General features: G+C 37.9%; 1 protein-coding gene across 11 annotated transcripts in view; it reads left to right on the forward strand.

The window, feature by feature from the left end:
* pde3b (phosphodiesterase 3B) overlaps positions 1 to 15,155 on the forward strand; it is a 259,595-nt gene that overhangs the window by 209,916 nt on the left and 34,524 nt on the right. For 8 of the 11 annotated variants that reach the window (XM_078549237.1, XM_078549228.1, XM_078549229.1 and 5 more), the window contains 3 exons: positions 2,673 to 2,930; positions 7,683 to 7,840; positions 12,331 to 12,446. In XM_078549237.1, coding sequence (XP_078405363.1) covers positions 2,673 to 2,930; positions 7,683 to 7,840; positions 12,331 to 12,446 — 532 coding nt within the window. The remainder of the gene's footprint in view (positions 1 to 2,672; positions 2,931 to 7,682; positions 7,841 to 12,330; positions 12,447 to 15,155) is intronic. The other 3 variants (XM_078549232.1, XM_078549238.1, XM_078549234.1) reach the window with 2 other exon arrangements.

Genomic DNA, 15,155 nt, shown 5'->3' on the forward strand with positions numbered 1-15,155 from the left:
TAGAAGCTAGTAACTCATTGCTGTGCTCATTGATATGTATTCATCCAGTGGTGATGAGGGATATTAAGTTACTTTGCAATGCATATTAATGGTGTGCTGATCGCACCAGGAGCATGGTACTCCACTACTTCTAGCACACTATAATAATAACTATGCTACCTGTGGCACCCAAGACTCAAGAATTTTGGTTGGAATTGAGAACAAAACAAGTACTTTTGCATCACTGTCTAACCGAGGAAGGTGAAATAATGATCTGAGGTCATATGTTTCCATGACACCTGTTGTTTTTCTAAAACCCAAACACTTTTAATATAAAATGTAAACCTTTTCCAGTTTCTACAAAAAAGCAATGGTTTAGACTTGACTCTGTGTTAGGAGGTGACAAGCTATTTGATTAATCCTAAAATTGATTTATCAAATTTTATTTTCAAAGCATTAACAGCTACTGCTTGGAAAGCTGGATGGTAGAGCTTTGGTTGTCTTTCCTTCCTTTCATGTAACTCGTCACAGTGACCTATATAGAAAAAAAATCTACATCAAAATATTGTTATAAAGTACCAACATTGGTGCATACCAAGGCAAAAAGACAAAAGAATACAAGCTTAATTGGCAAAGAGGGTTATATTATATAGTTATTGATTTAGTTATTGTGTAATGTAGATTTCTATTTCATCTGATTTTCTTGCAACATATTTTGGTTCAAAGTAAGATATGAAATCATTTCCAACTTTTCTGCAGACAAACTGAGTGCAAAGGTATAATTGTAATGCAGTTTATATTTTGTCTCAGTAGTCTATAACAATGGGTAATTTGGGAAATGTTTTAACTTTTGTAGTGCCATGACAACTTGTATTGGAATGAATGAAGTAACATTCAGATTAGGATCCATTTTTAATATATGCTTTTCTTTGTTCACTTGTCAGAAGTGTCTTTCAGATCAGCTGTTAAATTAAAGATCCATCTGGCTTCTCAGGCAGATGCAAAAGATCCCAGGACACTTTTGAAGATGAGCAGGAGAGTGCTCCCATTGTCCTGGACAATTTTTATTCCTTAATCAACACCACTAATACAAATTGTTTAGTCATTTATCTAAATGCTGTTTGTGGGACCTTGCTTTGCATAAATTGGCTGTTGTGCTTCCTCAAGTTACAACAGTGGCTTTATTTCAAAAGCACTTCATTAGGTATGAAGCGCTTTGGAACTTCCTGAGGACATAAAATACAATATATAAATGAAAATTATTTTTTTCTATAAATTTCTGCTGTGACAGGTGGTGTGCCCAAGAATATCAAAAGTTTAATTCACTTGGTACTAAGGAAGTTACTTGCTGCTGATTTCCAGCATTTTAATACCAGCACCATTACATCTGGCAGTCAGATTCCACGAGCAGTCTTCACACCGAAAGCATGACCGTGTAATTTGCCTGTCATTTTAATGCCCCTGTCTGTTTCTGATCAGAGCTTCCCACCCATGCTGTTTTGGTACCAAGAATGTTCATAGAGTACAAATGAATGTTCATAAACTATAAATAAGAGAGGGAGAGAACTAGTGATAATGGCCTCTCCCAAATCTCTCTAATGCTTGGGAGTGGTGCACGTGAGGCAAAGGAAAATCAACCTCCATTATCTCAATTTACTTTTAGATCAACGAAGTGGTCACTTCTGATTTTTGCCTGATTTAAACAAAATGTTGTAAAATGATAAATCCTCAGAAATTCTAGAAAAGATTAATGAGTTTTTTTCAGCTCAACACATGAAAATTAAGACAACATTAAAAAGAAAACAAATGTTTCCCTAAGGAACCAAATGTGTAATTTAACAAAATACTTGGCTTTTTGTAGGATACAGTATGCAAAGTGTCACACAGTATTAGAAAGATGCCTGATGTAATGGATTAATTTATACTGGCTGTTAAAAGTAATATTAAAATACAAACTTTTTTAAAACTGGTGTCTAACTTACTATGCTGGAGAATTATGCCAGTTTTAAAACATTTTTTTTTACATCGGCTCCTGGTCAAGCAATGCCTTGACTTCAGAATTCTCATCCTTGTTTTCAAATGCCTCCATGGGCTCACCTCCTGACCTCACTGTAATCTCCTCCAGCCCGACAACCCTTCGCCTCTAATTCTGGCTTCTTGTGCATTCCCAATTATAATTACACCACCATTTGTGACTGTGCCTTCAGTTACCTGGGCCCCAAACTCTGGAACTCCTTCCCTTTACCTTTCTGTCACTCTTTCTTCCTTTCCTCCTTTAAGACACTTGTTAAAACTTACCTCTTTGACCAAGCTTTTGGCCATTTGACCGAATAACTCCTTATGTGGCTCATTGTTTACTTTGTTTTATGATGCTCCTGTGAAGCACTTTGGGATATTTCACCAGAACAACTTATATAGCATCTTTAACATCATGAAACATCCTAAGGTGCATTACGTTAAAGGTGCAATAAAAATATAAGTTGTTGTATAAATAATCAGTTTTCTATATTTGTCAGTATAATTATAAAATGTTTTATTTTAGCTGTAATAGTTTTTGAGTTTCTTTCAACAGATTTGGATGGCCATGACAATAACATTGAAATTGTGCAAACCTAGTGCAAATAGAGAAAGTAAACATGTCTGAATGCATAATTTTGAATATTTCAAAGCCATAACATTGTGTTTTGTTGCAGAATTCTGTTAGTGGGTATGGAGTGGATCCCGCCGTTATGGGTGAGGCACAGAGCCTGGTTACAGACCTTCTTGCTGACCCGTCCCTCCCTTCAAATATCACCTCTTCTCTGCGAACCATCAGCAGCCTGATTGCATCCCAGCTCACATTCTCTAATACACATAGGCCAAGAGTGAATCCCCTTACATCATTTTCTGATTCTTACCCCTGTTCAGAAATGGAGGACTTATCGGATAAAGGGGAAAGAATTTTTCCAAAGGTTAGATGACTATACTGCAAAAGATTTGACATGACCTGCAGGGATTTGGTTGTTTGTATCATTGTGCTGATAGTGCAGCAGAATATAAAATGTTGCTTTGCTGCTAATTTGAATCGTGTTGTCACATACACATCTGTACTTTGAAGCGGCTCATATGCACTCGTCTCCAAAGAGTTTGTGGTGGCAAACAATTGCAAGAGTTGTACAATTTTTAAGCAAGTTCTAATTTATCGGTTGAGCAGATGATAAAAAGGCAGTTGATAAATTGCAGAATGTTAGTAATGGCAAGCACAGCAGCATGTAAAGACTAATTTCACTCCGTTATCGGAGCATTTTTATTGCACATAAAAGATTTCTTGTTTTCCATTAAATTTGTGGCCAAAACTTCAAAAAAAGGCAATATTCCATTCCCACCACACAATAATTAATTTGTGATCATAAGTATGTACAGTACCTGGAAGATCTTTATCATGTATATGTCATGTCAATGGGCTGTGCCAATTTACATTGTATGCTTGTTGGGGTGAAATTGACCAATGCCAGTAGCATAAAGCAGGATGATAGCAAATCAACAGCCTGCTCTACACCATGCCTGATTTTCTTCTCTGGTGAAGCCCATGGCAAACAAAATGGAAATTAGGCACCGTGTAAACCGGACGACTGATTCACCATCAACCTATTTTGTACTACTGGAATTGTCCAATGTAATCTCCAGTATTCCTTTAGCTAACCTGTTTAGCTTTGGTTTAAAATTTATTGTTTCTAATAAACATAGCACTAATTTTTACTTAAAATTATTTTATTTTGAAAAAAAAGAAGGGATGGGCTAATAATAGATGGTTTTGCATATTTTCTTTTAATGAGATGCTCCTAATTTTGGAAGCCTTAACCTTGGTTTTTCGTAAACGTGGGTTGAAGTGTACAAAATTGGAACTAAATTGTCATTTTCATTGAGAGAGACAATAAGCATAGTTGATTTGAGGATGTGGGAAATGTATCCTGGTGTAGTAGTGGTGCTTATTTGAAGTTTAGGCTAAATGTATTACTGAGACGGAGCGCAGGGAACTTGGCCGTGAAGCAAACATGCATTGAGTGATGACTGCATGGAATTTTAAATTCTTTGTGACAAATATTCCTCAAATTGCTCAGTCAAGATTCACAAAAATAATGACATTACTAAAAGTTTCAGACTTGTGGTAATGTTGCTTACAAAAATTGCTTTGCAGCAAGTGTATGGAATTATTCCATAATTTTATTATTTTTGAATTTGAATTTTTCCCCTCAACCTTATTGGGTTGTAGACTAGGTGAACTGAAAGGTTGTTAATTTTAAATCATTTCTTTAATCCTGATTTATGCCATAATCGAGATATGGAACATTTCAATTCTTTCTTACAGGTAAGATTTTGTAATTTTTTAAACAGGAGAATTCCTGTTAAATAATGTTTTCCCTGTTATCTGTTACAATTATGAGGTTTTATAAGACAGTTAAGTTTTAGGACTGTATTTTTAATTCAGGGTAGAATGAAAGGGGTCATGTGACTTATCCTGAACTCTGCTGACTTTAAACCTGGGTGGTTTGATTGTTAAAAGATTAAAGAGGGGCCCAGGTTGTTAGACAGGGAAGAAGGTGCATGCCGTCCACGCTGGTGAACAATGGCAGAAGCATATGTGTTAACAGTGGATCGACTGGTAGCCTCCAAGTCGAGAATGTCAGGCTCTAGTTGGTTATACTTTAGACAGGTTACCTGATTCCAAGAAAGAATAGAGTTGGAATCTATATGATAGCTAATTAGCGATTCAGCTTGGATGCAAGGCCCATATGATTCCTGTTGCTATGGGTATGGACTTTGGGAGGAGAAGGGTTTCTAAGATATCCTTGAAAAAGATCAGCCTACCAGGATCCAGGAGAAAGACCAGCTAAAGGCCAAAAGTTCATGTAGGAACAAAACTCTAAAGTTCACGCAGGAATGTGGGTGGGAGCTCATGCTCAGATTGAAAAGACCAAATTTGTGAAGATTTAACATGAGGCTGGAAGATTCGCCTAGCCTGAACTAGAGAAAGAATCTCCAGGAAAACACTCACCCTGAAAGTCAGTTCTGGGGTTGAAAGTTACCAGACTGAGAAAGGGAAAGAACGGAAGTCAGCCCTCAGGAGCTAAGAATCACTTTAGGCTGATTCCGGAAGAATTGATTGTCTATTTAAGGGACAGTGTAAAGTGTAATTGTGAAGTGGGATTTTCAGTTATGCTAAATCTAAAATGAGGAGAATTCTGTTTTGGAGCTTAAAGTGGTTTTTCGTCAATAGTTCTTTTAGTTTGTTATAGTAAAAGTCTTAAAACATAAGATCTTGTGTCATCCTTTCAGCTATTCACTGGAAGTTCGCATTTCTTTTTAAAAGTTATCCATCTTTATGGAGCATGTTTGGCCATCCACCATTGGCCATCCACCATTGGTGACAGGCACCTGGAAATAACTGCCTCTTATTATCCTATCCTATCCTTTCTCCTTGAGAAGTGGGTGGTTTTTGGCTCAACTTCCTCATGGTATATGATTGAAGTACCATGCAAGCTCCATCCTACGGTTCCATGGTGTAACTATACACTACAGTATTGAGAGAGGAAGTATAGAGGAAAATAAGATTGTCCAAAAGAGAAAATGAGAATAGAATGGCCACTAACATACAAGGTACCCAAAAATCATCTACCAGCATGTAAATAGTAATGAGGCAGTAAGAGGTGGAGTGGGGCATATTAGGGCTAAAGAGGGTGCGATATGCTTACAGAACAAGCAAAGAATACTTAATGACTACCTTTGTATCGGTGTTTACTAAAGAAGAGGATGCTGACAAAATTTTGGTAGGAGAGATGGTAGAGGTAATGGATGGGGTTAAAATTGATAAGTAGGATGTACTGGAAAAACTGGCTATGTTTAGGATGGTCCAGATGGCTTGCATCCTAGGTTGCTAAAGGAAGTGGGTTTGGAGATAAAGAAGGGCCTGCCTTAATCTTGGAATCTTCCCTTGATACAGCCGCATGGGAGATGCCAGAGAATTGGAGAATGGAAAATGTGACACTTTTATTCAAGAAAGGGCTTAAGGGCATTGCTAGTAACTACCAGCTGGTCATTTTAACATCAGTGAAGGGTGAGGTTTTAGAAACAACCATCAGTGAAAATAATCAGCAGGCTTGAAATAATTTAGGAGAGCCAGCATGGATTTGTAAAAGGCAGATCTTGCTTGACTAATTTAATTGTTTTTTTTTTAATGAAGTAATAGAGAAACTGATGAAGGGAAAGCAATGAGTATTGTCATGTGGATTTCAGGAAAGCTTTTGACAAAGTGCCATATTAAAGGCTGGTTAACTAAACTGAACTCTTGGAATAGGAGGGTCAGTGTTGGCTTGGATCAAAAATTGGCTTAAGGACAGAAAACAGCGAATCATGATAAATGATTATTTTTCAGACTGGAGTATGGTAGACAATGATGTTCCCCAAGGCTCAGTGCTAGGACCACATATGAATGACTTGGACACTGGATTATGGAGTAAAATTTCAAAAGTTGCACATGATACCAAACTTGGAGGAATGGCTGACAGGGAGGATAATACCAAACAACTATAAAAGGACATAGATAGGCTAGCTGAGTGGGCAGACAGGTTGCAGATGGAATTTAACACAGGAGTTTGAGGTAATGCACTTTAGCAAAAGGGATATAGGGAGTGGCAATATGGACAAAATAGCATGACTCCAAAGAGTTTACAGGGCAGAGGGACCTGGGGATCAGGTGCATAAATTTTTGAAGGTGGCAGGGCATATTGCGAAAGTAGTTAACAAAGCATATGGGAAACAAAAACAGAATTACCTGGAAAAACTCAGCAGGCCTGGCAGCATCGGTGGGGAAGAAAAGAGTCGACGTTTCGGGTCCACACCACCTTGTGTGGACCCGAAACGTCGACTCTTTTCTTCTCCACCGATGCTGCCAGACCTGCTGAGTTTTTCCAGGTAATTCTGTTTTTGTTTTGGATTTCCAGCATCCGCAGTAGTTTTTTGTTTTTAGCATATGGGATGTTGGCTTCATAAATAGAGGTATAGAGAACAAAAGCAGGCAAGTTATGCTGAACCTTTCTAAAGCCCTGGTTAGGTCACAACTAGAGTATTGGGTCCAGTTCTGGTCATCACACTTTAGGAATGACGTGAGGGTTCTTGAAAGGGTGTCGAGGAGATTTACTAGAATGGTTCCAGGGATGAGGGATTTAAGCTAGAAGGTTAGGTTGTAAAAGCTGGGGTTGTTCTCGGAGCAAAGGAGTTGAGGGGAGGTTTTGATCGAGGTGCCCAAGATTGTGACAGGATTAGATAAGCTAGACAAAGAAACTCTGTTCCCATTAGCTGATGTTACAAAGACAAGGGGACACAGATTTAAGGTTTTGGCAAGAGATGCAAGGGAATTTAAGGAAGAACAATTTTACGCAGTAAGTGGCAATGACCAGGAACTCGCTGCAGAAAAGGGTGAATGAAGTGGAGACATAAGGAAATTGGATGGGCACTTGTAGGAAATCAGCTGACAAGGCTACAGAGAGAGAGAGAGCGGGAATGGGGTTGTTTGGGTTGAGTTACAGAGAGCTAGCATGGACTCAATGGGCTGAATCATCTCCTCCTATGCTGTAATATTTCTATGGCTCTAATAAAATTGGTGTCGATAGCTAAGTCCATTTGTTCAATTTATTTGCTAACATAATTTATTTTTCTGAACTTAGCGTTTGAGGAGAAGTTTACCAACTGGACAGCTTAGAAGAAATACAGGAACATGGACAACAACCACGTCAGCCACTGGTTTGCCAACAATGGAACCTGCTCCTCTTAGATGGGATCGTAGCAACGGGATGAAATCCCACCCAGACAGTGGGTCAGTGAGGTAGATTACATTTTTACAAGTTTAAAAGCAGCATAATTGTTGGGTTTAATTCGTGTAAGCATTTTAAAGTAAGAATTTCGTGAAATACCAGAATTCTAGTGCCAAGAATTGGTTTATTTTCATAATTATTGTGGGCCATAATTTATTTGGAAAATAATGGAGAATTTAATATGCATGCTGTTATTATCATGCAAAGAACTCAGAAATTGGTGGCTGGGAAGCGATATGCCATGAGTTGTGAATCGACTCAGATTGCTGGGCAGTTTGCGCCCCAGCGCCATTAGCCACTCGAAAACTTCAGTCAACTTCCCCGTGAGTGTAAAGAAATTGCTGCTCTTGCACTATTTGCACAGGAAGTTAGGGTTGGTACTTAATGATACGTGGACTCTTTTAATGACAGGATTTATATTCCTGCAATGCCACTCAATCTCTCCATCCTAGAACAGGAACAGTTGAAACTGTGAAGTCTCATTTCTGCAACGTTCTAAATGGTTCTTAAAAGTTTTAAAAAATTTTAAATTCTTGAATTTATTTCCTTACTGGTTCTTTCTGTCTATTTTTTGCTTTCTCTTAATCCAATCTTTCTTTCCCTGTCGGTAATTCTGTGATTTGACTCTAATTCACCCTATTTCTTTCTTCCTTGTTCCTCTGTTTCTTCTTATATCCTTTAATCTAATTGGTTAAGGAGATAGACTGTTGGAACCTTTGCTCACCATGTCCCAAATAACCCACTGACCTCTCTGCACTTTTATCAGCTAGCTCTGCCAGTAACTCATGATGTAAAGTTATTTGATCTGAGAGTAAGGAAAAAAGTAATAAATGAGGCACTGACCAGAAAATTCTGGGCTGTTGGCATGGTCAATAGAATGTAGCAAGATGGTTTTGTGTTTTTTCTTTACTTCCACCCCTCAACTCAACAATTGCCATTGACTAGTGAAACTTGCTTACCAAGAGTAATCAAGTTCAAATGACGTTTAAAATTGATGCAATTCGGAAGAAAGACTGAGGAGAAGCAGTATAAACTTAATGGTGCAATTTTAAGGGGGCTTTATGAATAGAGCGACCTAGGGACTCACAAACGCAGCTCAAAGTGATAAAGCTGTTAAAAAAATCATGTGGAATCCTGGACTTTATAAATAGAGGCATAGAGTATAAAAGCAAAAAAAAAATGCTCAGATTTATAAAATCATTGGTTAAGCTTTAGCTGGAGCATTATGTCCAGTTCCGGACACCACACTTAAGGGAAAATGTCAATGGCACAGGAGATGATTTACTAGAATCATGCCTGGGATGTGGGACTCCAGTTATATAAAGAAACTAGAAGAGCTGGGTTTGTTTACCTTAAAGCAGAGAAAGGTAAGGTTAAATTCAATTGAGACTTTCTAAACTAGAAGGGTTTTGATAGAATATATAAGGGTAAACTGTTTCCATTGACAAGAGAGACATATTTAAGGTTATTGGCATAAAAGCTGGAGGGGAGATGAGGTTTTTATTTATGCACGAGGGATCTGGAATCTGCTGCTTGAAAGGGTGGTGGAAATAGATTTAATAGCAACTTTCCAAAAAGAATTGGATAGATATTGAAAAGAAAACATTATCAGGACAATGGGGAAAGAACAGGGTAGTGAGGCTAATTGGGTAGCTCCTTGAGAGCTGGAATAGGCATAATGGGTGGTGTAGCTGCCTCCTGTGCTGTATGATTGTGAGAAAAGTGAGAGTGAGATTTAGACCCCTTTCAGCAGGAATTGCAGGTATCTCATGTCAGCCAGCACTGATGAGAGCTTAAGAACAAGATGGAAGTCGTTCTGGGAATAATTTATCAAACATTACTAATTATTCTTGAATTGTGTTTAAAAATAATCAGGGTGGAAAAGTGTAAAGAAATGGCAAAAGGGAATTAGACTGTTCTCTGAAAAGGAAGAATGTGCAAGGTTATAGGGAGAAGGTGGGGGAATGGTGCCAGATGAGGCTGTGCTGTACCCTCATAAGAGTGTGTCCTGCTGGATGTCCATTTTATCATAATGGTTCAGCAATTCATGGTCTTGATAGTCTATCTTCTCTATTAAAGGCGGTTGCCTGAAAATGCAATCATTGGAGGTAGGGGACATCAATTGAAATTTCAGATGTTTCATTCCATGAGTCATTTTGAATCTGCGCAGTCCTGTAACTATTACTGCATCTCCTGTCTAGGCTATTATTGCAATATTTACAGTAAAGGAATTTTTTTTTTAAAAAATGGGGGGAAAAGATGAGCTTTTTTATTCTTTTGAGCTGGAATTGCTAATTATATTTACTCCACTTGACAGTGGGATTAAACCATTTTTGAATTTATTTTATACTTTATATACCTATCTTTTAGAGTAAACTATAAATATAGTGACATGCTAGTTCCACGTCAGAAAATATTTCTGTGAACTGAAATCTCCAATCTAAAACAATTCATTATAGATTAAATACTTAATGATTTTGAAAAATCAATGTTCAGATGATATAATGTCTTTTTTTGGTCTTTTCTACAAAGGAATAAATAGAGGATACATTTTGGGAATGCATTGAATACAATATTATCCAATATGCAAGCCCAACCGAATCAGGTAGAAATAATGTTGCAGCTATCTTGTAGTGTTTGGTGGGCCAGTTGAATAAGTGTTCAGATCCAAATGTTTTCCATTTAGATTGTAAAACTGATCTTTCCAAAGCGTTGGAAAATGCTGATAAAAGTCACGAAAAATCTCTCACATTTAATGGAGAGAAAAATGACATCTGATTTTTGTGACAGTACCTGAAGTTCCTACCTTATACTTAATGAAATCTTTACCTAGAAGCATAAATTTCTAGCACTAGAAATTCCTGATGCATAAAATTCAGAAATTGGGTGAGGGCTCTTAGAGGCCCAGCAATTATTTCTAATCCCTGGTAAAATAATTTCTTAACATATTGTTACAGATGTAGTGATGCATTACAGCAATTAGGAATGAATTCATAGCAAACCAAAAAATGCTGGAAATACTCAGCAAGTCTGGTAGCATCTGTGGAGAGAGAAACAGAGTTAACATTTCAGGCCGATAACCATGCAACACCCAGAGGAGCCCGAGACTCATGAGGGTGAAAAGGGATGTGGATGAAAAGGGCACAGAAGGCCACAATTGTGGGCCCATGGTCACAGAAGGTAATACCCAGCTGATAGAGTTTACTGACAAAGACTCAGCTTCATGGAAATGTCAGAACATCAGTGTAAACAAAGACTGGGTATGTCCAGGAAGTTGGTGTCAGAGCTTTGTGCAATGCTGGAGAAGGATTTGAGGCCAATGGGATGTGGTGGCCACCCATTACTTGTGGCACTGAAGGTCACCATGGCCCTCAATATTTACATCTCAGGATCATCCCAGGGATCCTCTGGAGACATCTTTGGGATCTCACAGTCAGCGGCCCATGCTGCATCAAGTTGATAATGGATGCCTTGTACCAGAGGGAAGACCATTGCATGGGTTCTGCATACATCAGGCCAATCAGGCTGAGAGAGCAGTTAGATTTGGGGCCATTGCAGGATTCATCCAGCTACAGGGCGTAATCGACTGCAAACTTGTGGACATCAAGGCTTCTTTAGAGCAGCCAGGAGCCTTGGCCCATAGGAAGGGTTTCAAATTGCTGAATATACAAGTAGTGTGCACAAAAGGATCTGATAGGTGTGTGCAAGTTTCTCAGAAAGTGGTTGTGACTCATTCATCCTGAGACAGTCCCAGGTGCCTCAGCTTTTAGGTCGCTTGAACACCTTCGTGGATGGATGCTGGGTGACTGAGCAAATGGCTCCATACACCTGTACAGAATCTGAACACGTAAAGCAGATTACAATGAGAACTGTGCACACTGTTGATCAATACACAACAGAACATAATTCTTGAACCAATTCCAGGAATACAATCGTCCGGGATGAAAGGTGGCTTAAACTTTTGTAATGAACTCCGATACTTACCTTAATCAGAAGATCCCATGGCACAATTTGAAGAAAAGCAGAGGTGTCCTGGCTAATATTTATCCTTCGACTCACATTACCAAAACAGATTTTTTGGTTGTAATCTCATCTCATTTCTATTTTTTCGACCTTTCTTTGCAAAATAATCTGTTCCATTTCCCTACATTATAGTGACTATACTTCAAAAGTTCTTCATTGGCTATAAAATGCTTTGGTCCTGAGGTTATGAAAGATGCTTTTTAAATGTATGCCTTTCTTTATAACAAGTTTCAATTTTTGTTGAAGTAAAAGGCTTCGTAGATTTTCTTTTTTTGGCCGAAACACAGAAATAAAGCTGTGGAAATTTAAATGATGGAGGTTAACCATTGAAAATAATTTACCTTAATATATTATATGTTTCTAATTACGCTGTATATTTTTGTATGGTGGGATACACAACTTTTCATTGATGTATTATATTAGGATACTTTGAGCACACTTTTTTTACTGACTTGTTTTTTGGTCTTCTGTTTTCAAGTACTTTAACTATAGGTTCACAGGTGAATGGACCTTCCAGTTCAAACCTGTTGACAATTCCAAAATCTCGATCTGCGTCTTTATCTTTGACATCGCATCATGGACCCAGACGAGCAGGTAACAAATTTTATTCCTAAGATTCATGAGATTTGCTCTTGGTGAAACTGATGCAGCTAACAGGACAGCAATTGTTGATTAAAAATTTGCTTTCTAATTAACAAAATCAAAATGAGAAGTTGAGAAATGATCTTCTAATACAAGGTCTGCATCTTCAATATGTTAGCATGAAACCAAGATGAGTGTACATATCATCCTGTCCAAAAGAAAGCATTGCGACATTACTGACCTGCATTACTGCATTAATCTAAAGAGTCAAGTTATGACTGAGTCAAAACTAAAAAGAATTACCAAATTTCAGATGATGAATCATTTGAGCTACACTCTCATGGTTTGAGAGAGTACCTGAATTACTTAACCAAATAATTTCCGTTTGATTATTTCTACCATTCATTCCATTGTTTTGTACGGAGTGGCTGCCAGTTTTTCATTTTCTCTTTGAACAGCGATTGTAGCTTGGGGAGAAAAGATGCATTGCGGGAATGTAACAAAGACTGGAACTTTTGAACTTGGATTAGTTTCCAAAGGCTCCATAGTTGAAAATTTAGCTCTGATGTTCTGTCTAATGCTATTTCTGGTTTTCTAAGTTTTAATCTTAAATCTTTTCAGCCCAATTTTGATTCCTGCTGCCTCCTCTTATACTTCCTCTGGCCCAATGTTATTTTCTCCGTTTTCTAGCTTTCTGGTTACAGGCTTCTCTTAAATGATACTGTCTTCTTCAACAGCACAGAACCCTGAATATTTTGTGTCTCTGGTTAAGACAAATACACACTTATTTGAAGAAATGTAAATGAATACTTTGAATGTGGTTCCTACTTGAATTTGTTTTTTTTTAATTTATTAAGGTGAAGGATATTACCACTGGGAATTATAAACTTTCTCATTTCAAGTACATCTTTCTGCTTCAAGTAGCCCCAGGCCAGGTAGTGCATAAGTGACAGGACCACACATTGCTCCCTCTTCTATCCCGACAATCTGTCTTGTCCTTAATCTTAGAATGCTACTGCAGATGCAGTGTGACATTTTCCATTCCCAGTACCGTTTATCAGTGGCCCTTGTGAGTGAGAACATTAAATTTAGGGATAGTCTTCTGTTATGAGGAGGGTTGTGAACTGCATTTGACATGTAATCATTATGGTCAGCAGGGGAAAGAAAACCTTTATCCTATGGATCTGGACTGGACTTTGATCCAAACATGTGCTTTACTTGCAGGGTCACTGAGTTTCCCATATTCCCAGCTTTTCAATGTTAAGCTTCGCTTTCATCTAGGTTCTGATATATGAATTTGTGTTATATTTCAGATTTCTACAAAGCTGAGAATTTTGTTTTGTGCTTAAAGAATCATGCAGAATAGTATCCGCCAAAAAAAAGTCTGGACATGTATTTTATTCCTTAGCCTGTGTGTCACTTGCTCTGTCATGCTGACTGTGCCACAGTTGCTCTCATTTTGTCTCTCATTCTTGTGCTCTGTCCCTGGCTCTAGTGCCTAACTGAATTTCATGATGTAGGTCTTATAATAATCCTGTAATATTTTGACAGACAAAGAAGTGTACTTTATTTATACGGTTATAAGCACTGATGTGCCCCCTCAGTAACTTCTCAAAATTTTACATTCTTGTTCTCATTAGCTTGAGTATTCTATTGAATACAATTGTTGTCAGAGCATATTGCACCCAGTTTGTAAACCATCTGTGCCCTGTACAATTACCCCTTAGTTTAGCCACAAATATTTTTCTAATTAAATATGTTATTTAGCATTCAACAATCAGCCCAATTCTTGAATGAAATATCAAACAATTTAGTCTGACCTAAGAGATTACAGCACTATTTCATATTGAAAAACAGATGCATTGCTTAGTATGCTTGATAAACATAAAAATGACATGGGGAAAAATTAACTTTCTAAATGCAAAAATTCCTCTCATCAAGTTGTCCCACAAATGTTATTGTTTTTTGTTTTGCTAATCTTTGAAAATGGAGCTTACCAGAAGCTAACTGTACATACATATTTAAAAACACAGGTGTCATTTGTTAAATGAAGTAATTGTTGAAAGGCAAGCATCTCCCTTTATTTGAGTACAAATAAAACTTTCATGAAGTGTGAAATAGGAGCAGGAGTAGTCTGTTCAGCCCCTTGAGCCTGCTCTGCCATTTAATAAGAACATGACATCAATTCCACTTTGCATCTGATCCACATATCCCTTGATTCGCTTAGAGTCCATGAATCTATCAATCTTGACCTTGAATATACTCAGCAACTGACCATACACAGCCCTTTGCGGTAATGAATTCCAAAGATACCCAACTGCCTGAGTAAAGGGATTGCCCTCAATCCAAAATGACATCATCTTATCCTGACACAAAGACCCCTTGTTCTATCCTTACCAGCCAGGGACTACATTCTTTCAGCATCTACCCTGTAAAGCCTTCTCAGAACGTTGTATCTTGTGAGATTGCCCATCATTCTTCTGAACTCCAGAAGGTATAAGCCCATTATATTCAACTCTCCTTATTGGATAACCCTCTCCCAGGAATCAATCTAGTGAAGTTTGGTTGTACCCACTCGATGACAACTACATCTTTCCTCAAAAATGATGACCAGAACTGACATAGTACTCCAGGTATGGTCTGATTATAGTGAACAAATGGCAACATAGTTCCAAGCCAGGATGGTGTGTACCTTGGAGGGAAGCTTGCAGTGGTGGTGTT

This window comes from Cetorhinus maximus, chromosome 9 (assembly GCF_964194155.1).
Source record: "Cetorhinus maximus chromosome 9, sCetMax3.hap1.1, whole genome shotgun sequence".
NCBI lineage: Eukaryota > Metazoa > Chordata > Chondrichthyes > Lamniformes > Cetorhinidae > Cetorhinus > Cetorhinus maximus.